General features: G+C 42.1%; 1 protein-coding gene across 4 annotated transcripts in view; it reads left to right on the plus strand.

Moving 5' to 3' along the window:
• LOC121293611 (myosin phosphatase Rho interacting protein) overlaps window positions 1-26,771 on the plus strand; it is a 415,475-nt gene that overhangs the window by 195,948 nt on the left and 192,756 nt on the right. For all 4 annotated transcript variants that reach the window (XM_041216721.1, XM_041216719.1, XM_041216723.1 and 1 more), the window contains exons 6-7: window positions 22,767-22,944; window positions 25,226-25,676. In XM_041216721.1, the coding sequence (XP_041072655.1) occupies window positions 22,767-22,944; window positions 25,226-25,676 (629 nt within the window). The remainder of the gene's footprint in view (window positions 1-22,766; window positions 22,945-25,225; window positions 25,677-26,771) is intronic.

A 26,771-nucleotide genomic window follows, 5' to 3' on the forward strand; every position in this document is an offset into this window, starting at 1 on the left:
GTTCCTTAGAGGCAGAGATGGAGAAATTATCATGGGGGATGAGGAAGTGGCAGAGGCATTAAGCAAATATTTTGTCTGTCTTTAAAGTAGATGACACAATTACATACCAGAAATGGTTGAACAAGGGGTGAGAATGAGTGAGAAATTAAGTTGATTAATATCAACAGAGGAAACCAAAATCAACATCTCCAGGATCTGATGGTCTACATCTTAAGGGTCTAAAAGAGGTGGCTGCAGAGATCGTGGATGCACTGGTTATGATTCTCCAAAATGCCTTAGATTCTAGAATTGTCCCGGCAAATAGGAAGTTAGCAAATATATCAAGAAAGAGTGAAAACAGGAAACCACAGGCCAATTAGCCTGACATCAGTTGTCTGGAATCTACTTTTTTTTTATTCGTTCATGGGATGTGGGCGTCGCTGGATTGGCCAGCATTTATGGTCCATCTCCAATTGCCCTTGTTCGGTGGGCCTGGAGTCACATGTAGGCCAGACCAGATAAGGATGGCAGATTTCCTTCCCTAATGGACATTTGTGAATCAATCAGCAATGGTTTCACAGTTGTTATTAGACTTTTAATTCCAGATTTATATTGGATTCAAATTCCACCATCTGTGGTGAGATTCGAGCCCAGGTCGCCAGAGCATTACCCTGGGTTTCCAGCTTACCAGGCTAGTGACAATACTACTATGCCACCACCTCCCATCTTAACAATACACTTTAAAAAAAAATCATACCATTATTAGACAAATTCAACATGGTTTTACCAAAGCGAAATCGTGTTGGAGAATCTTCTGTTTTTTGGAAGTTGTAGCTAGTAGGATAAGTAAAGGGAAACCAGTAGATGTAGTCCGCTTGAATTTCCAAAAGGCATCAGAGGTGCTACATAAAAAGTTAATACACAGGATAAGGGTTCATGGAGTTGAGGGTAATATATCAGCTGGATAGAGGATTGGTTAACGGACAGGAAACCAAAAGTAGGGATAAACAGGGCATCTTCAAGATGGCAGGCTGTGACTAGTGTAGTGCTGCAATGATTGGTGCTGAGGGCTCAGCTATTTACAATCTATATGAATTATTTGACTGAAGAGACCAAGAGTAATGTATCTGAATTTGTATAATGTGGGGAAGTGAGGTTATTCACTTTGATCGTAAGAATGCAAGGCATATCCGTTTTCTAGCCCCAGAATATTTTGAAGTGGATGTGCCTACCCCTTGTTTGGACCTCACCCCTCCACATCTTGAGACCACTTGCACAGTTACACATATACCCCACCCACATCCTCTGACGCCTTTTCCCCATTTTTTAGGCTGCAGACACCTCCCCTGGCTGAGTGTTACATCTGCAGCCCAGTATGATGCCAGACCACAGATTGAAGTATGTGTGAATGTTGTGCCCAGCACACAACATGCTGGGCACGACTGAGACTGGACTGGCATGTCCTCCCCCTCCCTGGACTAGGGCAAGGACAGTTTTTCAAGCTCAACGATATAAACTGAAGTGTTCTTCACTCAGCGCAACTCCCATTCTGGCCCCAAGTGGCTTATGTCATTCTGTAACATATTCTGTCCCCATCCTGACTCCGAGGATTCCTAACCCCCTGCACCTTCCCCCCGGTTGTGTCTGAGTGCAGCCTTCCTCACTGGTATCCCCCAGTACTGCCCTAATCCTGCAGTCCATTAAAAGTCTTACAGCTAGTTTGATAGGCAGAGACTTGCCTGTGACACCCCTGAAAGCCATTGTTTGAGTGCCATTACTAGTTGAGAGTATTATTTTTGCCATGTAGACATTTTTAGAGCTCTAAATTATGTTGTGTATAAAGCAGCTTCAAAAATTCTCTAGTTTGTTTTAGTTTTCAAAAGACCAAATCCACGCCAAATGGATAGCTAGGTGCATATTGCACTACTATCATTATACAAGGAAAAAATTCTAATTGCAGTACAGTCATTTGAAGTAATCCCCAAATGTTTATTAAGTATTACTGTCTAGATTTGGCTACTACACACACTAATGTCTTTGACTTCTCTCTCTTGATGGTCGTCGTTATGGCTGTTCTGTGGCCACTATGTTGCTCCTTGTAGTTGCCCTTCCTTCATACCATGCACCATCCATGCAGCAATCCCAATCAAGATCATCTGAAATTTCATGGGATAGGATTTTGGGGATCAAGGATATTCCTAGCTATGTAGTTCCAATTTAACTTCAGGTAAAAATGAAATGGTGCAACGTTGCAAGCTCTGGGCATTTAGAGAAGGAAAATATGAGCATTTCTGCCCATCCACAATATTCTGTCATTTACAACAAAAACAGAATTACCTGGAAAAACTCAGCAGGTCTGGCAGACCTGCTGAGTTTTTCCAGGTAATTCTGTTTTTGTTTTGGATTTCCAGCATCCGCAGTTTTTTTGTTTTTATATTCTGTCATTTGTTGTGTGTACTAAGCTCCCAGAAGCTAGCCTTTACACCTGAAGTTTGTGGGGATCGCCCAAAAAAATCATCAGCTCATGGCTATTTAGGCCACAGTGTTGTTGCAGAAAGTCTATGTGGTTGCACATGTAACAACAGTTTCTGAATTTCAAAAGCAATTAATTGTGTGCAGCACTTTGCAATATTTTAATGGTGTGACACTATGCTATTTAAATTCAAATAATCTAGGAAAAATTCCCATTAGGAACTTAATTGACACAGCCCTAGAATCGTTTCCATTGAATCACTGCAGCTGGCAGGAAGAAACTTTCATCCATCAATCTGGGGCATTTAAATGCAGGTCCCTGAGGTGAAAAGGCAGAAGTCTAAACCATTTATTTGTACTTATGTGGGGAGTGTGTGCTCCCTGGTTGTGGTGTCAACAAACACAGCCTTGTAGATTATCTTTTCGGAGGCGGTTTCCTCTTTTAAAAGTTAATGCACTGTTTTTTCACCCAGGGCTCTCCGGAATTTTCAAGTCATTTGAAAATTTGCACTAAATCTTTCAAAACATATTGTTCTTAGATTTAATAAATAATCATTTAAAATGTTTGCATTTTCATTCATTCGTTCAATAGTGTTTGACTTTTTTCATTTTTGTTTTATGTTACATCATGCATATGCATGTATGTGTATTTATATGTGCAAGCGCATGCACACACAAATGCGGGAGGAAGGAGCAAGGGGTTGGGGTTCCACAGAATTTCACAATATGTTACAGGATTCCTTTACCAAAAAAAGGTTGAAAGCCACTGGGTTAAAATATTAAATTCCTATTTATTTAAGTTCAGATAGAAATTTAATGCAGGCATTATAAGAGTGTGCTTAAGATAGTGCAGAGAAGTTGTTAAACCCTTTATTTGTCCTTTTCCCCTCCCACCATTCCTGTTGACATTGAGTTTTCTGGGAGAGGTTGCTGAGCTTGTTGATTGCTAGTGAGCTGTGATCAGTGCATTTATTTACTGGTGTATCCTGTAATGTTGCCATGGTATGTTGGTTTCTAGTTGGTCGCTGTAATTGTTTGCCTAAACTGTCTTTATGTAATTTATTTTGCACAATTCCCATACACTTATTTATTTGTTTGTCGTTGAGCACATTTGTTGTTCTTGTGGCCCACTGATGTAAGTATTTGAATGTGAAATTAATTATTTAAGATTTCTTTGCCAATATGGACTTTTTTTTTGTTCTTTCCTGTTTCCTGCTCCCGCTTCTTGAAAATTCTAAATGTAAATAGCAATCCAATAATTGGCTTAAGTGCACCCTGATCTTACCTCTTAGTTACCATTGTTATACATAGTGGCTAAAAAGAATATTTCTTGGACATTCCTACATATAGAATATTTGGAGCCATCGCACACCTTGGGACCTCAGTAAAATGAAATAAGAAAATGATAAAATGGAGTAGAGTAATATATAAAATCATTATTTTAAATCAATACTTCAGGTTAACCTCAATTGTGGCCTTTGGGTATTTTCTGTGAAATATTTTGGCAATACATTGTCAAAACCAATTTTATATGGATCAGACAGGACTAGATGCTGATAATGAAAAATGGCTTGGAGGGACAATCTTTAGCTTTCACACTTCTGGTTGAATTTTTGGTGCATGTTTCTGTAATTTAAATATTCAACTATGTTATGAGTAATTAGCTGTTCACAAAACTTATTGATAGTATCTGACTATCCATTGTTTTACCCTGCAGTTTAAATACCTATGATTGCTGCTTTGACTGCTTGACAATTTGTAGTTTTACACTGGGATCGTAAAATCTCTACTGTCCAGTTGTGGATTTGTGCACTAATAATTTTGGCTTCTATGTGTGCTATTACAAGCCCTTTTCCACCCATGGATGGTTGTCTCTATCAGTATTCCCAAAAGATGCAATTTTACCATAAATAACTTGTAGATCATTTGTATTTTTATCTAACCTGGAGTTGAAAATAAATTAACCTGAACTCTTAGTTTGAAGTTGTGCATTTATTATCTCGAAATGGAGGATTAACCACACAACTGTTCTTGCTCTCCAGTGGATAGTTTGGTCGGTGTCTTATTTATTTATTTGTTTGTTTTAATTAAATCACGGGATGTGGACTTGCTCACCCCGAATTGCTCCAGAAAAGTTGGTGGTGAGCTGCCGCCTTGAACCCTGCAGTCCATTTGGTGTAGTTACACCCACAGTTTACAGTCGATATAATTTTTACTTCCTAGAAATCTTTGTGGTGAAAACTATTTTAATGTCAAATGAAATCTATTTATTTGTTACTGAGGTAATGAATTTGACCCTTGCAGTATTCGTAACTGTTTTAGTTTTGCAATTTTGTTTTAGTTGAAATTTCCTTGCCAAGCTTATGGTGGATCAGAGATTATACATTTACAACATGACAACCTCACATTAAAGAAAAAAACTGTTCAACAAAAATATGGTATTGAAGTTCATGAAGCCTTTGGAAGAATGAGATTCTTATTCAATCTTCCAAATAAGCATTTTATAAAAATAAAAATTCTCTATTCTGCTTTTGAGCCCATGTCAGGAGCACATAGAGACTTTGCATTCTACATGGAATCCAGAAACACAATTATTTTAGTGATATTTTGACGGTAAAATTGCTGGCAATATTATCTCTAAATAACATGTCTGGAGGGATTAAAAAATGCGTTTGCTATAAAGTAGCTGACCTGGACTTTTTCATATGAATTAAATCATATGTGTACATGTTACAGCAACCTTGTGATGGTAGGAAGTGTCAACTCTAAACTAATTTGATCAACTTATTGAGGTGATACTGAGGAAAAAATATATGCAGAATAGGTGAATGATTGGAGTCAATTTCTAGATTCATGCACAAGCTGCTGAAACAGGTCTTTCACTTTGATGTTTTCAAACTGTTCATCTGGATTACTACCAAGCAACTCAACAAAACCAATTATTCTATGGTTCAATAATAGGATTTTTCAGTTTTTGCCACTTCTATGTGGCCTGAGTTCACTATTAGAGTTTATTCGTGTTGCTTGTGGATGCTATGGTGCTGTGAAGCAGCCCTTATACTGATCAATTAGCAGTTAGTACACAGCCTCCAGGCCCTGGGCCACAGTTGCTCGATCCTTTCATTCGCTTGCTGCCTAGCAACAGTAATCAGAAAAACACATTTTGGATGTGGAGTAGGATATAGGAATTCGACTGGGAGAGAGAGAGCTATGATTTTGGGTATGGGGACTGACCATGGACCGTACCAAATAAATGATGAGACTTTATTGAGGAATTAATTTTTCCCCTTTTTTTTCCCCCCTATATTTTACTGAATTTACTTTTCCACATCCACATGCCCACCAAAGCTTTCTGTACGAACAATGGCACAGGCAAACTCTGACTAATCCAGTTGGCCACACATTTATACATACACCCATGATCAACGTTTCAAGTTGACGTTAGCATGTCAACCTGTGTGTGAACTTGCCAGCATTTTGCAAATAATCAGCCTTTCTCAGTAGGATTGGAGGTTCTTCCTTATCTGGAAGGTTGAACTGGAGCTGTCCAAATAGATTCCACTCCCATATTTGTGCACAAGACAAAACAAATTAAGAGACATTGATTTCTGACAGTCACAATTGCAAGTGTTTTTATTTATTGTTTTATCCCCTAAAAGTTATATATAAGCTCATAAAATGCAGCTTTTGAAAAATCTTTATTTACTTTCCACAGAGGAACTTGCTGGAATGTGCCTTACATGAAGGTTTATTTGAATACTGGTTGCAGCTGGTTTTCTGAGATAAGATGGATGTTCCCTGAATATATTAACTTTTTACAATTCCTGTCACTGTAATTTTAGAATTGCCAAAAATTTGAAACAAAATGTGGAGTGAGGTTTGAGTTGTAATGTATTTTGGCTTATTCTAGAAAAAAATATACTCAGGTTTATACTCAGCATTACAGTAAACTACAAATGAATCTGTAATAAATAAGGAGAAAAAAATCAACATGTTCTGTATGATGGAGGTGGGGGGTGGGTGAGGTTCATGCTCCCATAGAAAATCGTTTCATCATGTTAACACTTCAGGCAATTTTAAATCACCATTGCTGCTAATTGTTATTTCTTGTGTTTAAAAATGTTCTTCGGAAAATATTTACACCCATGGTAAATACATTTGAAGGTATTGGTTTTCCACAAGTTTCACCCGCTAAAGCGGCATTCCCAGGACAAACATTAGCACCACTGCCCCCCCCACCCCCGCACCATGGCTTTCTGTTTTAACCTCCCAGTAATCTGCTTTCAAATGTCTGCTTTCATGACAATGAGTACATGTTGGTCTTTTCCATTCATTTTATACTGTATGCTATCTTTTTGAACACCTTGGGGAGCATCAGCTTTTTTCATTTCTGCCACTCCATCATTATAGTTAGAGTCTTGGTAACTACCATTCCGTTTATCTCTCCAGCCTCTGTGTGGGTTTGTAGATGGAAGTTTGTGTGTTTGAGTGTTAAATCATAGCTGTCAGCCAAAAAAGCAGCTAAGGTGTTCTGATGCCAGCTGAAATTTAATTTCCTCCATTAACAACAAAATTCTGTTCAGTTTTCATCGAACAATATCAACAGACAAAAAACATTGATTTTTCTTCCCCAGCAAATTCTACAAACGTTTGATTTTGTCTTTTCTTCAGATGCCAAAGTTTTAAGGTATAAACTTTTGGAATTGGCTGATATGCGTTAAGCAACGCAGTCTTAACGGTTTATAATCTAAAAATTGTTCATTTGAAAAGCTTGCTTAGACATCCAATGCCTTTCCTACTAAAACACTTTGTAAAAGAATGGTCCAATTCTCTTGTGGCCAAGCCAGCTTATTGGAAATTCTTCAAAGGAGACAAAATACCTTTTGACCTCTTCCTCACTGAATTTGAGTGCACGGCAAATGTTCCTAGCTAAATCAAAATCTGGAGATGAATTCAAATCATCGTCTAATCTGCCAATTATGCCCTGTCCATGGGTAGAATTTTCTGCCTGATGTGCAGGGGGCGGGCCCCGCACATCAGCGCGTAAAATGATGCACGGTGACGGGCGAGCATCCTGACGTCACCACGCGTCATTGCAACATTTCGTGGGCGGGCGTGTGAAGAAGTTCGACACGCGCCCACCATTAATGAATGGGCTAGTTAAGGCCCTTAAATTGTCAATCAGTGCTGATTTTCAGGCGCCCTTGTGATCTTTGGGTCGTCGCACAAGCGCAATAGGCAGGTGGATAAGAGACTTTTTAATAAAACCCATCCGCGGGCGGGTTAAGAGGGCTCAATAGGGTTGTCAATCTGTTCTGAGTATTAATTGCAGAAAGTTTTTAAAATTTGCCTGTGTGATCTGTAGCAGTTCAGAATGAATTCCAGCAGCTTTCTGTGCACTTTGAGCCTTCAGGTCAGCACTCTGCAGTCAGTAATATTGATCGGTCCTGCAGCTTTCCGAAGGCCTCCCTTTAGCCTGGGTATGGGTTCTGACATGTCCACTGGAGGCAGCTCCTCTGAGGAGGAAGAGAGAGATAGAATAAGGAGGAGGCCAGGAGTGCACAATGAGCCTCCAGGGGAGCCACCTTTGGGAGTACAGGCGCAGGGCCAAGAGGTAGTTCAAGGTGGAAGGGGCTGCAGAAGACACCACTATCCTGCTACCAGGATATACAGACGGCGAAGCAGCTACCTCAATATGACTGAGGTGCAGTGCAGAAGGAGGCCCCGACTGCCAAGGGAGACAGTCATCAACATCTGTCAGATGATTGGTCCTGAGATCTCTCTTAACTGTGTAGGTGGACACCCCATGCCAGTGGCTCTGAAGCTCACAGTTTCCCTCAGCTTCTATGCCTCTGGCTCCTTCCAGGGCTCGGTGGGTGATCTTTGCGGTGTCTCCTAATCACTTGTGTCAAGCAGGTTACAGATGCTCTATTCAGGCGTGCATTGACCTTCATCTGCTTCTGCTGGGTGCAGACAAGCCAGACACAGCAAGCCAGAGGCTTCAAGGCCACTGCTGGCTTCCCCTGCATCCAGGGTGCAATAGGCTGTACACATGTGGCCATCAAGGTGCCAGCAGGTGAGTTCGGTGCCTTCGTCAACAGGAAGGGCTTCCACTTCATGAAAGTGCAGATAGTGTATGATCACAGGCTGCTGATCCTAGAAGTCTGTGCCAGGTACCCTGGCCACTCCCATGATGCCTACATCCTCATACACTCCCAGGTGCTGGGGCTCTTTAATGCTCTGGCTCAGCTTGATGGATGGCTGCTAGGTGATAAGGGCTATCTCCTCAGAAGGTGGCTCATGATGCCTCCCTGCCATCCAATATCAGAAGCTGAGCAGCACTACAATAGGAGCCATGCCTCCACAAGGGCTGTGAGGAGTGAGCCATCGGTCTTCTCAAGACATGCTTCTGATGCCTGGACCACTCGGTGCACTCCAGTACCCCCCAGATGATGTCTCGGTGATTGTGGAGAGTGCAGCATACAACCACTATCTTGCGCTGGAAAGGGGGGGACGCAGTGGATGATGAAGACGTTGACACAGTGTCTGCGGCTGCACATGATGAGTCCAGCACTGATTCTGAGGGTGAGGAAGCACAGGGGAATGATGAGGGGCTAAACATTGACCCAGGACTACATCAAGGAGGCAGGGACACCTGGGAGACTTTAATGCAATGAACCTTCAGCTGGCTCCACACAAATGGATCAGGAGGACTAGCCTTGCCTGGCGCTTCCATACTCGGCACTTAAGTGCTACATCTAACACTTCTTCAGATGCAACTAAGGGCTTTGGACTTAAACTTCAATGTCCACTCAAACACTCATGACATTTTTGTGAAACATACAAATGCAGAACAAAGGAGCCACCCTCAGCCATGGTAACACATCTGGTTTTAATTTTCACCATCATAAGGTCTCACAAAGTCAAACCAAAACGTTTTCCAAGCATAAACAAATAATAATTTCCTCATCTGGGGCCAGCAGAAAAGCACCAGAGAGAAACCCGTGGTGTGCCTAAGTTGCCTAATGCTTACGTTTATGGTGCTACGTCTTGGTGCTGCCCCATCACTCGGAATGGCACCTGAGACAGCCTGCTGTCCTGTTGGCCTCTGACCTTGGCGGCCGCCCTCTGGCCTGTGGAGCTTGTGCTGACCCTGCCTGTTAGGGAGCTGCCAAGTCCATAGCTGGCATTTCCCCAGTCTTTGCAGCCTCATCCGATGAAGCGGTCACTGGGAGAGGGGCGGAGCAGCTGTTGCCCTCATCCGGAGTGCCATGAGAAGAGCCCGCAGATAAGACAGGCAGCTGCTCCGCCGACATGAGATCGCCCCGGACCACCCTGCTCACTGTCAATGGATGGGCAACGAGCTGAGAAGCTTGAAGCCCGTACCATCTCCCACATTGGCAATGACCAGCTGAGTCCACTGGTGCTGTGAGGGCTTGCAGGTCCGAGTGTAACCCCCAGGAGAAGCTGCTTGTTCCCCTGGAAGCCCCTCTCCATGAAAGTCACTCTCTCCAAGGAGGAAGCATGACACTCTGCCCTGAGGCGCATTGCACCACTGATGCCCAACATGATTCAATGCAGTCATGACAGTAAAACTTGGGGGTGGGTGGGGTGAGGGGTCCCTCGAAGGCTAAGGCTACCTGCTGGATTAAATGCCCAGTGCCAATATGGTACTCACCCTTCCAAAGCGCAACAAATCATTGAAGCGCTTATGGCACAGGATCCAGGTGTGCTGCATCACATCACAGGAGCTTGCCACCTCCCATGCAAGTTTGGTCATGTGGGGTTCGTCCTCCTCCCATTCTAGAGGACCAACAGCTTCTGCTGTGCTGCCACCTCCTTGAAGGCAGCAAGGCATTCAACAGAAAAGTGAGGGGCATATTGGCACCCCACTGGCCTACCCTGCAGCCTGCCCTGCTCCTGTGGCAGACCCTGCAGCCTGCCCTGCTCCTTTGCCCTTCCCTCCAGTGTTCCCTGCTCAACAGACCCCCTGTGGTGTGACCTCGAAGTGGCCATTGTGAGCAGCCCACAGGAGGCCACCAGGCATTCCTTTAAACAGACTGCTGGGCCACCATTGGACCCGGCAGTCTGCGCATGCCTGCTGCAGCCCCCACACTCCCGCTATTCACGGGAGTCAGAAATGTGCTGGGTGGGCCTTAATTGGCCCGCCTGCGCAAAATGACTGTGCGGCCCCGATCGCGGGTGCCGAATGGGCCTGCAGCCGTTCCTGCTCCATCCACCAGACAGGCAGAAAATTATGCGCCATGTAAATGAAACCTTTATCCAGTTCAAAGTTTCTTTCTTTTTCTCCTTGAAACTCGAGGCCTTCCTTATCTTGTGCTCTTTGGAATTCTTAATTCAAGTTTTCACATTTCCATTTCTTTGGCTCTTTTTCTTCCCTTTGGAATTCTAATTCAAGTTGCCTCATTTGTAATTGAATCCTCGCCAACTCAACAGGATTATTAACTGGATTAATCTTTTCCTCCTCAATTTTCAAATGTTGAGTTGCTACCTCAACTATTTCTGCTTTTGTAGCATCTACTAAATTTTAACTCTATATCTTCAGTTTTTCTGTTCTTTCTTTTAATTTAACTTTTAATTGTTGTAAGGCACTCTGAGATAAATCTTCCCTCAAGGAAAGCTTCAGCAATTGATAAAGCCATTTCAACTTTGAATAAATACAGTAAAAGTCACTTTGAAATCTTGTCTGCTTATACTTTAGCAAATGCTAGGTAGTCTGTGGATTTGAAATCTGGTGGGAACCCCCAGTTTAAGATCTTGGTGGAGACCAGTAGCTTTTAAAAAGAAATTCAAACTCCCAGTTATTAACTGAAAGAACTATGCCACAAGGCTTCATGTTTTAAATAAAACAAGTACTTAACACTATACATTTCATAAACACTTAGATTTTAAACATGAAAATCTCAGCAGATCACTTCCCATTCTACTGTTAGTTCCACCCAAGAGTTCCCCTATACTTCACAGAATCTTGAGTGTTTGTTCACTTCTGGGATCAAACCAAGCTGTGCCATAGCTCTCAGGGATTCAATTTGATTCTTCTCTGTGTTCCTGCTGTTCTTCACAGTATGAGATTTCTTGAGGTCCATCCACCAGCTCCTTCACCTCATGATTGTGGACACCCCAGCTCAAGCATGGGCCGAACTACTTTCTCGCTCAATAATTCTAACTCCGAAAACACCTTTGGTCTTTGAGAGCCCTCTGCTTCTGGTCTACAGCTTCTGGGAATTTCTCTTTGCTACCTCTCAAAGCTGCTTCCAGGCTTCAACTGACTGCTTCTGTGAGAGAAAACACAGATTAAACTCAAAAAAAAAAAGCCTCCCTGCTATTTATTCTTGTTGCAACATGGCACACCTGGGATGAACCCACTGGAGATTCCAAACTCATTATCTCCCATTCCCAAACGACCACCTTTTGTTCTGGGAAACCATATAAATAATTTTAAGTCACTTCTGAAGACAACTGTAGACATTTCACCTCCATCAAGAAGCTCAAAGCAGCCACCCATTGTTTAATGTTTTCCCAATTCCAACTCTGACCTAATTGAAGAAACATGGGCCATCCTTTTGAATTGCGTTTACTTAGGTCTGTTTAGCAGCCTCCCAAACCAGGTGATTCCATATCTTACATTTTAAAAACTTCAGTCCCCACTAATAGGTACATTGCTAAGATATCATGAAGTTAGACATATTCACAACAATGCCCAAAGCTAGAGCCATACATATAAGAGTCGTAAATAATTCCAAAGTAAATTCCAGAGAAGCCTTTACTCAGATGTGGAACTTGCTACGATATGGAGTGGATGAGGCAATTACATAAATGCATTTAAGAGAATCTGTGAGGGAGAAAGGAGTTAGGTGAGATGAAGTGTGATGTGAGGAGGCTGTTGTGCCACATAAACACTGACGAAAACCTGAGGGCAATGGTCTGTTTCTTTGGTTCAAAATCTATACAAGGGTTGGCATAATAGTTTTATTTGCAAATTGAATTTATGACAAACCCATTACCCATACCAGTCTTTGTCAAACTGTGTTTTCATGTATCATAGATGTTTTTTCAGAGCTGTTGAAGTAATTTTGAAATCGGTCAACACTTAATAGCTTTCTGGGTAGGTGTCTATGTGCTTAGCAACTGATGTAATTGCTAAGAAATCACTAAGCAGCGCAATCACAAGATTGCTTGAAAGTGAAACCTTTGCGTGATCAAAAGAAATATGGGCCAAATTTTATTTCTGATAATGTGTAGGTGTTTGAATCGCGTATTTTGAAATGCTGCGTGACAGCCAGCGTGAATTTTCATTTCAGTATATAAATAACTAGTGAATGTTCTATTTTGCTAAGTGTTTAAGAAACTTGCTAGTTTATGTTTAGAAGGAGCCAGAGTTGTATATTCCAAAAAAAAATATTTTATCCCAAAACTAGTTTGTTCTTTCTTGGTCAGTGTGATGGTCTGAACTGGTTTTGATTGCTTAAGGGAGCTGGAGAGAAATTTTAAAGAATCTTTCTTCCCCCCCCCCCTCCTTTTTGGTCTTGCTGCTTTTTCTGTTTCTTTACTTCTTCTGTTCTCCCTGCTCCTGTCCAGAGGATGCTGATCTTTTGCTGGGGTATGATTGCATGAGCATCTATTGAAAATGCATTAGAGCAACCATCCTTTAATGAGAACTGGTGAGTTATTTGATTGTCGTAGGCATTAAGATGAAGCAGAATCCTGTCACCGCTGGACCTTGAGAGAATGTAATCAGGAAATAATAACCCGTGCCAGTTTTCTACTCAATTCCCCAGAACTGCTAATTTCATATAGACTGGGGACTGAACCTGGGTCCTTAGTCATATGGATAATCATGTAATTTATTTGAACCAGATGAATCATTGGAGAAGTGACTCATCATTCTCTTTGAAGTACTTTTGTGTGCTTTTCAACGAAAGCAAAAATATTTAGCTTTGTTTGATAGAATATCTTTGTATGATAGAATTCTTCATCAGGATGGAGAGTGACGTAGCTAATTCTGAGACTTGTGTCCTGAATCTTAATAAAGGAAACTACGATAGTATGAGGCGCGAGTTGGCTATGATTGATTGGGAAATGTTACTTAAAGGGATGACAGTGGATAGGCAATGGCAAACATTCAAAGAGCTCATGGGTGAACTGCAACAAAATTTTTATTCCTGTCTGGCGCAAAAGTAGAATAGGAAAGGTGGCCAAACCGTGGCTTACAAGGGAAATAAGGCATGGTATTAGATGCAAGGAAGAGGCATACAAATTGGCCAGAAAAAACAACAGACCTGAGGATTGGGAGTAGTTTAGAATTCAGCAAAGGAGGATCAAGAGATTGATTAAGAAGGGGAAAATAGAGTACGAGAGTAAGCTTGCAAGGAATATAAAAACTGACTGTAAAAATTTCTATAGCTTTGTGAAGAGAAAAAGATTGGTGAAGACAGATGTAGCTCTCTTACAGTCAGAAACAGGGGAATTTATAATGGGGAACAAAGAAATGGCTGACCAACTATCTACATATTTTGGTTCTGTCTTCACAAAGGAGGACACTAATAACATACCAGAAATGTTGGGGAACACAGGGTTTAGTGAGAGGGAGGAACTGAAAGAAATCAGTATTAGTAGGGGAATGGTGTTGGGGAAATTGATGGATTGAAGGCCGATAAATCCCCGGGGCCTGATAATCTACACCCCAGAGTACTTAATGAAGTGGCCCCAGAAATAGTGGATGCATTGGTGGCCATCTTCCAACATTTTATAGACTCTGGGAACAGTTCCTACAGATCGGAGTGTAGCTAATGCAACCCCACTATTTAAAAAGGGAGGCAGAGAGAAAACAGGGAATTATAGACCAGTCAGCCTGATGTCGATATTGGGGAAAATTCTAGGGTCCATTTAAGATTTAATAGCTGAGCATGTGGAAAACAGTGGCAGAATCAGACAGAGTCAGCATGGATTTATGAAAAGGAAATCACGTTTGGCAAATCCACTGGAATTTTTCAAGGATGTAACTAGTGGAGTTGATGAGGGGGAGCCAGTGGATGTGGTTTATTTGGACTTTCGGAAGGCTTTCGACAAAGTCCCACATAAGAGATTGGCGTGTAAAATTAAAGCGCATGGGCTTGGGAAAAGTGTTTTGAGATGGATAGAAAACTGGTTGGCAGACAGGAAACAAAGACTGTGAATAAATGGGTCTTTTTCCGAATGGCAGGCAGTGACTAGTGGGGTACTGCAGGGATTGGTGCTGGGACCCCAGTTATTCACAATATATATTAATGATTTAGATGAGGGAATTAAATATCTCCAAATTTGCAGATGACACAAAGCTGGGTGCGAAGGTGAGCTGTGAGGAGGATGCAGAGATGCTTCAGTGTGCTTTAGACAAGCTAAGTGTGCATGACAGATGCAGTATAATGTGGATAAATGTGAGGTTATCCATTTTGGTAGCAAAAACAGGACAGCAGATTATTATCTGAATGGCTATAAATTGAGAGAGGGGAATTTGCAATGAGACCTGGGTATCCTCGTACACCAGTCGCTGAAGGTAAGCATGCAGGTGCAGCAGGTGGTAAAGAAGGCAAATGGTATGTTGGCCTTCATAGCCAGAGGATTCGAGTACAGGTACAGGGATGTCTTGCTGCACTTGTACAGAGTGAGACCACATCTGGAATATTGTGTGCAGTTTTGGTTTCCTTATCTGAGGAAAGATGTACTTGCTATAGAGGGAGTGCAGCGAAGGTTTACCCGACTGATTCCTGGGATGGCGGGACTGACATATGAGGAGAGATTGAGTCGATTAGGGTTATGTTCGCGAGTTCAGAAGAATGAGAGGGGATCTCAAAGAAACCTATAAAATTCTAACAGGACTAGACAAGGTAGATGCAGGAAGGATGTTCCTGACGGTGGGGGAATCCAGAACCAGGGGTCACAGTCTGAGGATATGGGATAGAGCATTTAGGACTGAGATGAGGAGAAATTTCTTCACCTAGAGAGTGGGGAGCCTGTGGAATTCGTTACCACAGAAAATAGTTGAGACCAAAACATTGTATGTTTTCAAGAAGGAGTTAGATATAGCTCTTTGGGCGAAAGGTATCAAAGGGTAGGGGGAGAAAGCGGGAGCAGGCTGTTGAGTTGATGATCAGCCATAATCATAATGAATGGTGGAGCAGGCTCGAAGGGCTGAATGGCCTACTCCTCCTAGTTTCTTTCTTTCTGCTTGTCTTGCTGATCATATTCTTTATTTTGTTTTAGATTATTGGGCCTGAAAAGCCTGATGTTTTTCTTAAAGTGAAACAAAATTTGTTATGACATTGTGCACTACCATACAGATGAACACAATGATGCTATTATTCTAGCTTGAAAATATGATGACCTGATTCACCAATTTAAAATGATGCACCATTTTTTGTTATTGTAGATTATTCTGTTCATTAGTTTTGAATAATCTGTAGGATAATGGATGTTGCAGAGGAAGTTATGTAGTGTAATTCAGTAACATAATCTAATAATTAAACCTGCATGGCACCACTGTTCCCTCTAATTCTAAACTACTTCCCAAAACAGCTCAACTTAAAGGTGGAGGGAAAAGAAAAACATCCTGTAGCTCCTTCTAATTATTGAGACATTGAACTGAAGTTTTTTGGTCTCTGAAACTAAAAGGTGGAAGCCCACAATGCACTAGGTTGCCATGAAGATTGAAATGAGCAGGAGACAAAATTGGGTAAATGAGGATTTGATGATTAGTTGATATCAAACCAGACTGTGATGATAAACTCATCCTGGCCACTGATGTAGGTCTACTAATACCTAGGCGGCTGATGCTTAATTCTATATAAGAACAGATGCAGCAAACTTGGTGTGACTGAAATGAGTGGATGAAAATGAATAATTTCTCATGTGAGTGCTGTTTTGCAAAGTACTTCAGAATTAAGAAATTGGGTATACAAGTACAGCACCTCAAACCTGGCACCCTCAGGACTGGATTTTGGATATTGTGGGTTTTCAGATCGGCCGTTTCAGACCGTGGGCAGTTTGGATCAGGCCGGGTGGGGTCAGGGGTTGCTTTGAGCATGGATAGAAAGTTGCACAAATTGACAAAGCCAGTGACTAGTCTGGAGCCACACCTTGCCAATGCATCATTTAGTCGAATTATCTAGTTTAAGTTCATTTTTAAATTTACTCAATTAACACTGATGTATGGAACATTATAAAAATGTCCACTTTTTAGGTAGCTGGACTTACCTTTATTCATACTCTACCTGTAGTGTGCAGCCTTAATAAAAGACAAAGATACAAAGGTAAGAAAAGAAATGACCGGTAAAGAATGGCAGGTTCATCAAGCCTGTCCCAAATAGCACTAATTCAGCTGAGTACCCTAAACCCCCAATGTAGTTTCCCCTCCCCACTCCATCCCCATCTCACCAACAGTCAAACAAGTTCCTGAAAAGAGCAATAAAACTGATTTTTAAAATCCTAGCCCTGTCCAATGGCAGAGAGAAGTCTTGGAAATCTCTCTCTGAGCGCTGAAGGCAACCAAAACTACTTCAGGGGATCACAGTAACCATTAGGTAATCAAACAACATTCCATTTACCTTTTTATATACAGCAACAAAGAATCTGTCCAGCTCATTCTTGACCTGTTGTGGTCAGTCTGCACCCACCACATGACCTACATTTAGTTCCAAGCTTCAGTAACCATCTGCTCAAGTTAAACCTCCTGACATCCAACCTACTATTATGCTTAAATAGCTTATAAGCATGACCTCTTATTTTTCCTAATTCAATTATTGTCCACCCAAATGCTGCCTAGTGCATTCATCATTTTAAATACATTGGGCTGAATTTTGCTGTTGACGAGCAGGGGGCGGGGCCCACTCACCGACGTGCAGAGTGACGTCGGATGACGTTTGGGGGGGGCGGGGGGGGGACAATTGAAGTCATCCCGCCCCATTTAAATCTTCAGGAAGGTGGGCCTGCAGCAGAATCAGCTGTCCGCCCGCCGACCTGTCAATGGCCAATTGAGACCATTGACAGGATCATTAAAACAATTAAAGGACCTGCTCGTCCAACCTTAAGATTGGCGGGCAGGCCAGGAGCCTCGGCGGGGAATAGAAAAAACATGAAACCTCATCCACTGGCGGGATGAGGTTTCATGTAGGGATTTAAAAAGTTGAATAAAGATTTAATGAAATTTATTAACATGTCCCATCTCGTGTGACATTGTCACATGAGGGGAACATGTTAAGGATTTTTTTTGTCTCTATTTTTAATGTTTATACAGCTGTCAGCGATCTCCCTGAGGCAGCACTTAGCTTTAGGAAGATGTGCGCTTTTTCGTGCGCAAGCTCGAAAGAGCACACTCTCGAATTTGGGGAATCCACCCCCTCACCCTGCCCATACAGGAATTGCATAGCGCTTCCCGCCAGCCAGGCCTTAATTGCCCCACGTTTAAAGTGGTGGCGGGGCCTGCTTCTCCAGCAGGGATCGACTCCCCGCCTGCCGGAGATTGGGTCGGGCCCGCCCGCCGGAGATTGGGTCGGGCCTGCCCGCCGGGTAGGCAGAGAATTCTGCCCCTAGACTCTGGTGTTATTTGTAGAAAGATGCCATCCTGATAACTAAGGGGTTTTAAATTCTAGAGTCATTTTAAAAGGGAGACTGGGGAGGCGGTGGTGTAATGGTATTGTCACTGGACTAGTATTCCAGATACTCAGGGTAATTTTCTGGGGAACTTGGTTTGAATTCCACCTCAGCAGATTGTGACATTTGAATTCAATAAAAATCTGGAATTAAAAGTCTAAGCATGACAATGAAACCATTGCTGATCGGCGTTTTTTAAAAAAAAAACATCTGGTTCACTAATGCCTCTTAGGGGAAGAAATCTGCCATCCTTACCTGGTCTGGTCTACATGTGACTTCAGACCTGCAATAATGTGGTTGACTCTTAAGTGCCCTCTGAAATGGCCTAGGTTCAAGGTTAATTGCTTTTCCAATGTCCTTAGTGGGCCATTGACAGTTTGACAGGTGTGTGGCGGAGGCGGCTGCAAGCCTGTCGAACAAAATATTGAAATGACGCGCAATGACGTCGGGAAGCATGGCCAGCATCATTGCGTGTCATTTTACACGTCGGCGTGTCAGGCCCACCCCCGCACGCCGACGGCAAAATTCTGCCCATAAGGTCAGAAGTGGCGATATTCGCTGATGATTGCACAATGTTCAGCACCATTTGTGACTCCTCAGATACTGAAGCAGTCCATGTCCAAATGCAGCAAGACTCGGACATTATCCAGGCTTGGGCTGACAAGTGGCTAGTAACATTCGTGCCGCACAAGTGTCAGGCAATGACCAGCTCCAAGAAGAGAGAATCCAGCTGTTACCCCTTGATGTTCAATGGTATTACCATCACTGAATCCCCCACTATCAACATCCTGGGTGTTGCAATTGACCAAAATACTGAACTGGTTTAGCTATATAAATACTGTGGCTACAAGAGCAGGTCAGAGGCTAGCAATCGTGTGACGAGTAACTGTCACCTCCTGGCTCCTCAAAGCCTGTCCAGCATCTACAAAGCACAAGTCAGGAGTGTGATGGAATACTCCCCATTTGCCTGGATGAGTGCAGCTACCACAACACTCGAGAAGCTTGACATCATCCAGGACAAAGCAGTCCACTTGGCTGGCACCACATCCACAAACAATCACTCCTTCCACCTCCGGCACACAGTTGCAGCAGTGTGTACCATCTACAGGATGCACTGCACGAATTCACCAAGGCTCCTTAGCACCTCCCAAACCCACGACCATTACCACCTAGAAGGACAAAGGCAACAGATAGATGGGAACTCCACCACCTGGAAGTTCCCCTCCAAGCCACTCACCATCCTGACTTGGAAATATATCGCCGTTCCCCCACTGTCGCTAGGTCAAAATCCTGGAACTTTCTTCCTAACAGTACTGTGGGGTACCTATACCGCATGGACTGGAGCAGTTCAAGAAGGCAGCTCACCACCATCTTCTACAAGGCAACTAAGGATGGGTAATAAATGCTGGCCCAGCCAGTGAAGCCCACGCCCCATGAATTAATTTTTAAAAATAGCCTCTTGGGTCTGGGCTTGTATCTTCAACTCGTACAGTAACTCCTAGGTTCCTTTCCCATTCAGTGAGCTTTAATTTTCTACCAGGCTTTGATATATAGCTCTACTCACCCAAATGAAACTATATTTATCTACATTAAATGGCATTGCTAGACACTGGCCTGTTTCACCATCACAACTATAATGATACTGTAGTCTTTTTTCTTAAGGTAACAATATTTTTCACTTTTTGCTGTTAATTTACTGGAAGGGAAGTTTTACCTTGCATATGCCTCAACAATAGTTTATTCAAATGAACTTGGACATTATGAAACTCTATGCTGACCAACGATCTGGCCCTTTGGAGATGTACAAAAGAAGTCAGGTGTATCTTACATTGAAAAGCAAGACACCCATTTGTACAAAAAACTTGAGCTTCATGCACTTAAAAATAAATAAACAATATGCCAAAAGATATCAGGACCTCTCTTTGTCTCTCCAATACCACCCTGGTTGCCAATCCTCCTGGAGTCTTGAAAAGTTAAAGATTAATATCCTGGATGCTGCTGTAAACAACCCAGGAAAAGAAATTATGGGGACATCACAAAAAAAACTTTTTCCCTTTTTCTTTTAATACTTTTTTGTTTGTTTTATAATAAAGATATTGGACATGGAGCTGTTTGAATCAAGAGTCATCCTATCAGATAATGACAATGGGGTAACTTTCCAATTAGCAAAGACCATGTTCAGTTTCCAGTTGGAATGGGAAAACAGTGGACTGCAAGGATGAATGTGCCAGACAACCATTGATGAGAGTATGGAGGACAGATGGAGATGAGAGGTCATGTGATGTAAACCCCAGAGTTAGTTCTCACCCAAGTCCTCCCTCTCCCTGAAGACTTGGAAGCTTCAGCTCTTTGAAGCTCCCAGGCCTAGATTACTGATAAAGGCTTATTCCTCTTCAGTGCAAAAGAGCTGCACCTTTAATAGGTAAAAATTTACAAACCAGGAAGCATTGAGAGTATGGAGGACATGTTGTTGGAGACAAGAAGCAGGAAGACTTGGAAACTTCACAACATTCTGGTATGCTTTCTGCACAAGCACAAAGAAGAAAGATTCCAGCAGAAGCTGTGTGCTGCATAAAAGAAGCTCACTGGTCGACCATTTATTGGGGGGAGGCGGTGGCGTAGTTGTATTGTCACTGGACCAGTATTCCAGAAACCCAAGGTAAAGCTCTGGGGACCTGGGTTCGAATTCCCACTATGGCAGATGGTGAAATTTGGAATCGAAAGGTCTGCTGATGACCTCAAAACCATTGCCAATTGTTGTTTAGTCCCATTTGGTTTACTAATGTCCTTTAGGGAAGGATATCTACCAAGTGACTCCAGACCCACAGCAATGTGGTTGATTCTTAAATGCCCCCTGAACAAAGGCAATTAGGCAATAAATGCTGTGCAATAGCCTTGAAGGATGAAAGAATACTATTGCCAGAGAAATAGAAACTCTTCTCCTCGGAGGGGGTCCATGTTCTGACAAAAGGGCCTATGACAGAAACATCAGCATGTTTGCTAGGACATAAGATGCAGGGGGGAGGGGGCAGATCTCATAGAGGAAATTTGAGCTGACTTTGATTACCCAATGGTAGGTTGGGTTGCAGGGATAAAGTTTGTGGTATGTCGAGCATTATGCCAGCCTGGCATGTTCATACTTGTAATATATTTTGGATGCCATGAATACTCAGCATGAAACGTTTTCAATTAAGTTCTACCTTCAAGATAAATCAGTGATGTTTGAGAATCTTGTTGCACTCCTTTCACGATAGTTTAATGGTGATGTGCACCTGTCAACTTTGTGCTCTTGTGTGCAAGGTGGGTTCCCTTGTTTTACCCTATGGCACAAGGGAGGGGAGCATAGAGGCCCGGGACGACAAGTTATGGAATAGGGCTGGAGCATGGAGGATTGGAAGAGGAATCCAGGGAGGACAGAGAGGGTAGCGTGGATTGAAGTTGGAAGGGTCGCATGTCCTGTGTGCGGTGGGGGTGTGGAGTGGTAATGACGGTCAGTCAAGGTAAGAAAATGGCCTAAAGGGTGGTGTCAGTACTGTCCTAATGTGTGTCCATCTCAGGGTGTTGGCAGGCAAGCAAAGCCCTTACAGGGCTTTGAGTTGACTTACAACATCAGATGTGTTTTGCATGCACACCAGTGGCACTTGGAATTTTAATTATAATTGTGTGGGAAAAGGCGCAAAGAGAGAAAGCAGAAGTGGTGTACAGTTCTGGCTACAACATTGGGAATGGTATACTGTTCACAAAGTCCCAGCCAAAATTTGTGAAGTCACTGTTCTGATCAGAGGGCTGCAGAGTGCCCAGGAGAAAGAAAGGATATTGATTCTAAAGATTGCATTGACCCTGATTGATATATTTTAGGAGGCTAAATGCGGAGTTATTAGTGTGTGAGACAAAGTGACGAGCTGCAGGAAGGTCAGGGTCTCACTTGTGCACATAGTAAGAGGTATTTAGTTAAATGGTCACCTAACCTTTGGCCTTCCATTATAGAGGAAACTGTCATGTGCCCATGCAATAGACTGGAAGGAGTTGTTCAGCTCTCTGCAATGATTTTGGAGGAGGTAAATGGACGTACATGGTAGCTGCTTTGGTTGCATGGAAGGGTGTCTTTGGAGGATACCTGAAAGCAGTTTTGGTGGATGAGTAAAGAAGGGTGTTCCTGACGGAGCAGTTCTGTGTGAAGGGGAGTGGAGACATGTTTGAGGTTGTTTCGGTGCTGGAAATGTCTGTAGTTAATTGGGTTCTTTTCAGTCAAACCCAGTAAAGAGTAGACTTTTCCTAGATTCTACAGGAATGCCTTGAACTTAAAAATATATTTCAAACAATGGATCTGATATTGAAAAGTGTCTTCTGAGGCACATTTGTGGGAAAGTATTTTGTATATAAATAGTTTCCTGACACACCAAGCATTCCATCTTGCAATGGGCCTTTCTTGAAACATGGGCTGTAAAGAGGTGGATCGGTTATGGATGTGCTCCCATTCTTATTAATAATAGACATTTTTCTACAGGATCAAAATGCTTGCTTGTTCCATAAAAGGCTTGGTTGCCTGCAACAAAAATAGAGTATTTACATTGTCAGACTAGTAGACCATGCAACCAACCTATTCCATCCAACATTATTTTTCTTTCTCCCTCTCTCTCTCTCTCTCTCTCTCTCCTTGACTCCAGGAACCTGGGCCAGCCAAAGTGGCAGTGACAGGTTCAGGGATCCCTGATCCAGAGAAGATCCCAGATTCACGGTCTAGCCTGTGGCAGGAGGAGCTTCACGGTAGAGATGTAGAGGCAACTCAAAGTTGGCCTCTTCCTGATGGTGGTTCTCAAGGAGGATTGTTTTCTCTGAGAGAGGGTAAGTAGAGTAAATGGCTTTCCAGGAAACTTTTCTAATGAAAAGTTCTACATTTAAACTCTTCAGTGCAACAAATTTAAATTAACAATGCAGTTTAATTTAAATTTGGTTAAATTTCTTACGACTTTAATATTTTAATTTGGTATCGATATTTTGAAATTATTGATGTTGAAATAATTTTCATACCCTGAGGAACTAATGGTTTAAGTATCTCCTAGGCCCAAACACCTTCACCTGCTTTATTAAAGACCATTGATAAAACATTCAGGCTGTGGCTGATGAGCGGCACATGTGCCATGCAATAACCAGCAAGCGAATCCAACCATCTCTTGATATTCAATGGCATTACAATCACTGAATCCCCCACTTTCAAGATTCTGGGAGTTATCATTGACCAGAAACTGAACTGGAATAGCCATAAGAACTCTGGCAACAAGAGAAGGTCAGGGGCTGGAAATTCTGCGGAGAGTACCTCACCCCCTGACTCTCAAAAGCCTGTCCATCATCTACAAGTCACAAGTCAGCACTGTGATGGAATATTGTCTGTTTGTCTGGATGAGTGCAGCTCCTACAACACTCGAAGCTCAAAACCATCCAGGACAAAGCAGCATGCTTGATTGGCACCCCATCCACCACCTTCAACATCCGCTCCCTCCACCACCGATGCACAGTGGCAGCAGTGTGTACCATCTAAAAGATGCACTGCAACAACTCACTAAGATTCCTTCGACAGCTCCTTCCAAACCCATGCTTTATACCACCCAGAAAGACAAGGGAAGCAGATGCATGGGAATGCCACCACCTGTAAACTCCCCTTAAGCTGTACATCAATCTGACTATGAACTATGTTGCTGTTCCTCTACTGTCGCTGGGTCAAAATCCTGGAATTCCCTGGTGTACCTACACTACACAGACTGCAGCAGATTAAGAAGGCAACTCATCACCACCTTCTTGAGGGCAATTAAACACTGGCCTTGCCAGCGACACCCACGTCCCATGAAAGAGTCATTTTAAAAAGTTTAAAATTCTCTTCAACTCAGCTCTTGCACTTATAATTTCCTTTCACTTGAATGTTGTTTTTGTTCATAGGGTTTGTAAATTGTGCACTTGCTTTCTCTCCAGGGTTCTTGTATAGTCTGCATTTAACCCTTCAATTATAATTGCAATCATTCATCACTTTCCCTTCCCAATTTACTGTTGGGTAGCCCAGAAAACCTTACAATGTTTTGGTCAGCTGAACCCATTCAAAATTGAGAGCAGCAAGCCTCCTTGTCATTTGGTATTTTGGCATGGGATTCAGTGCAACCAGTCTACGCATTGGTGTTGGTCTTTCAGTGTCCACAAGTTCATTATTCCTTTATCCTTTGACATCTAGCTCTATAATACATTTATTTACAATTAATTCAAAAAATGTAGTCAGATCAATATTTAGAATTGAATATTTCTCCTGAAACTTCCCCTTTATGAATGGACTAATATTTCAAAATATGTGAATATTAGAGGCACAGTCTACACTTGCACATGCAAGTTCATAATCAAGGAAAGACCCCACGGGTCCAAATCATACTCATTGCCCGTTATTTCATGCACGTTATATAAGTCACTTTATTTTTTTTGGTTCCTGTTCATGGACAATATTAGAATCACCTCTAACTATAATGTTCTGGTTCAATGAAAGTGCAAGCTGAAGGAGCTACATTATGCACAATATATTCCCAAAGTGCTGGAGATACAGAATTTCTCGCAAGTCATTGATTCCTTCACAGCTTCCAAGGTCATTCTATTATGAGTATTCCAACATGAAATATGCATTGTATACAGGTAGAATATTTGCTGCGGTTGATGCTCGGTGATATTTTCACATTCTGCTTAAGTATAGTTGCATATAAAATTTGGACCACCCAACCTCTATCCTTATCCTATATCTCTTTTCAGTATAATTTATTTTTTTTATTCATTCATGGGATGTGGGTGTTGCTGGCTAGGGCAGCATTTATTGCCCAACCCTGATTGCCCTTGCTATCCAAAATGAATAATGTGAAAACCTCCATAGTGTCTGGTATTTTGAAGTTTTATGACTAATGTTTTGAAATGGAGAAACAACAGCTGCTGCATGAATATTGCAGTAAACCATTTTGCTGTTTGTGAGAAGGAATAAATTCAGAGCAAGTTCTGGTGGATCTTTGGGCTGTAGAACCTCCAGATTATCAATGGATTGTTTATTTATTTAATCGTGGTCATCCCTTTTGAAACACTATATAATTTAAATTTTTTCAAACAGGTGATGTCCATCCCCTTGATGTTGTTTCTGATCATAGTTCTGTTAATGGAGATGAGGTGGACAGAGGAAGGATGCTGCCTCTTGACCAGCAGAAGCAAGAGATGCGTGTCCTTTCACCTGCCAGCAGTTCTTCCAGCAGGCATGGTATGGAGCCTGGTGGCATTCCTCGTTGCCCATCACCAGTGTACAGCGATCCTTTTCCATCTGCTAGCAGCCTGCTATCCAATGGATCGCATATCAGCGGGTCAATGAGCTCTTTGGATTCGGAAGCAAGTGGAAGCACAGTAACAAGCACAGACAGTCACCATGCTGAAGCTATGACCAACAGGGCTGACCGTCCACGAGCTAATAGAGAATTTTATGAAGCTGAACTCAGAAAAGTGGGAAAACGGACACGAATCAGAAGCCCAGAGAGAAGCGAAGCAGAGCAAGCGGTTGGACAAGAAGGAAGGTACTGATGATCCTTTCTTCATTTGTAGCATATTACTTATGTAATTTTGTATAATAATAATTGAAGAGAAGCTGGCTAAGTGAGGAGGTAGAGGCATTTTATTTTTCTCCTTTTGTCCTGTGGTTTTTTTTTTGAAGTACAGTATAGTATTGGTGATATAATTTGTTAAAATGTGTCCACAAAATAATTGGATGTATTGCAAAGAATAATTATCTGCAGACGAGTGTACAAATTAATTTTAGGAAACTTCAAACAAAAATTTTTATTCTGTATTTCCACATGCACTGACAAACTGAAATAAGGTAATCTTATTTTGATTACTGCCAACTAAGAAGTGACAGTTTGCAAGCAATTGAATATATGTGGTTTATCTTTATTTCTTCTGGCAGATCTTCCTCAAAATATTCATGCTGTTTTTGCCCCCATGCCAAACTACATAGACAGAAATCACTATGATCCTTGTTTTGCATCATTTTTTTCTTTTGTGTCACCTTTATTTTTTCACCTTCATATCTATCATGCTTTTCTTAACTTCCAAACATTTTTAAATAACTTAATTTACCCCCTTCTTTACCGTCCCCATCAAGATTAATTTTGAAAAGTTTCTTAATATTGTTAATGCGCCTGCAACCAAACATCCATGTGCTGCTCAGAAGGGCCAGGCTGGTGATACAGTTCCTAGGTCTATGTCAGTGGCACTCTGCGAATCTCAAAACGAAAGGATGCGTGTCACGTCCTAGCAGCAATAAATAATATTGCTGTACCACTTTGTCATTCTTCAGAATTTCAAAATTTTTCTTCCTCATCCCACCTCAAAGACAAAATTCATTTCAGGTAGCTTTCAACCTTACACAAGTGTACACACAGATATGAGGACTATTCTATCCTCATATAGCATTCACACTCGTGCTTTCAGCAGGTATATCAGTGCCGATGTTAAAAAGCAGGAATCCTAGCTAATTTTGGGCTTTGCATTACCTCATTTCTTAGTGTCTTCTCCTCCTTCCCAGCAACCCATGCACATTAAGGCTAATTTTAGTGTTCAGCTGCTGCCCTACAGAGATAAATGGACTGAAGACTGCTGATTTGCTTTGA

This window comes from Carcharodon carcharias, chromosome 22 (genome assembly GCF_017639515.1).
Source record: "Carcharodon carcharias isolate sCarCar2 chromosome 22, sCarCar2.pri, whole genome shotgun sequence".
NCBI lineage: Eukaryota > Metazoa > Chordata > Chondrichthyes > Lamniformes > Lamnidae > Carcharodon > Carcharodon carcharias.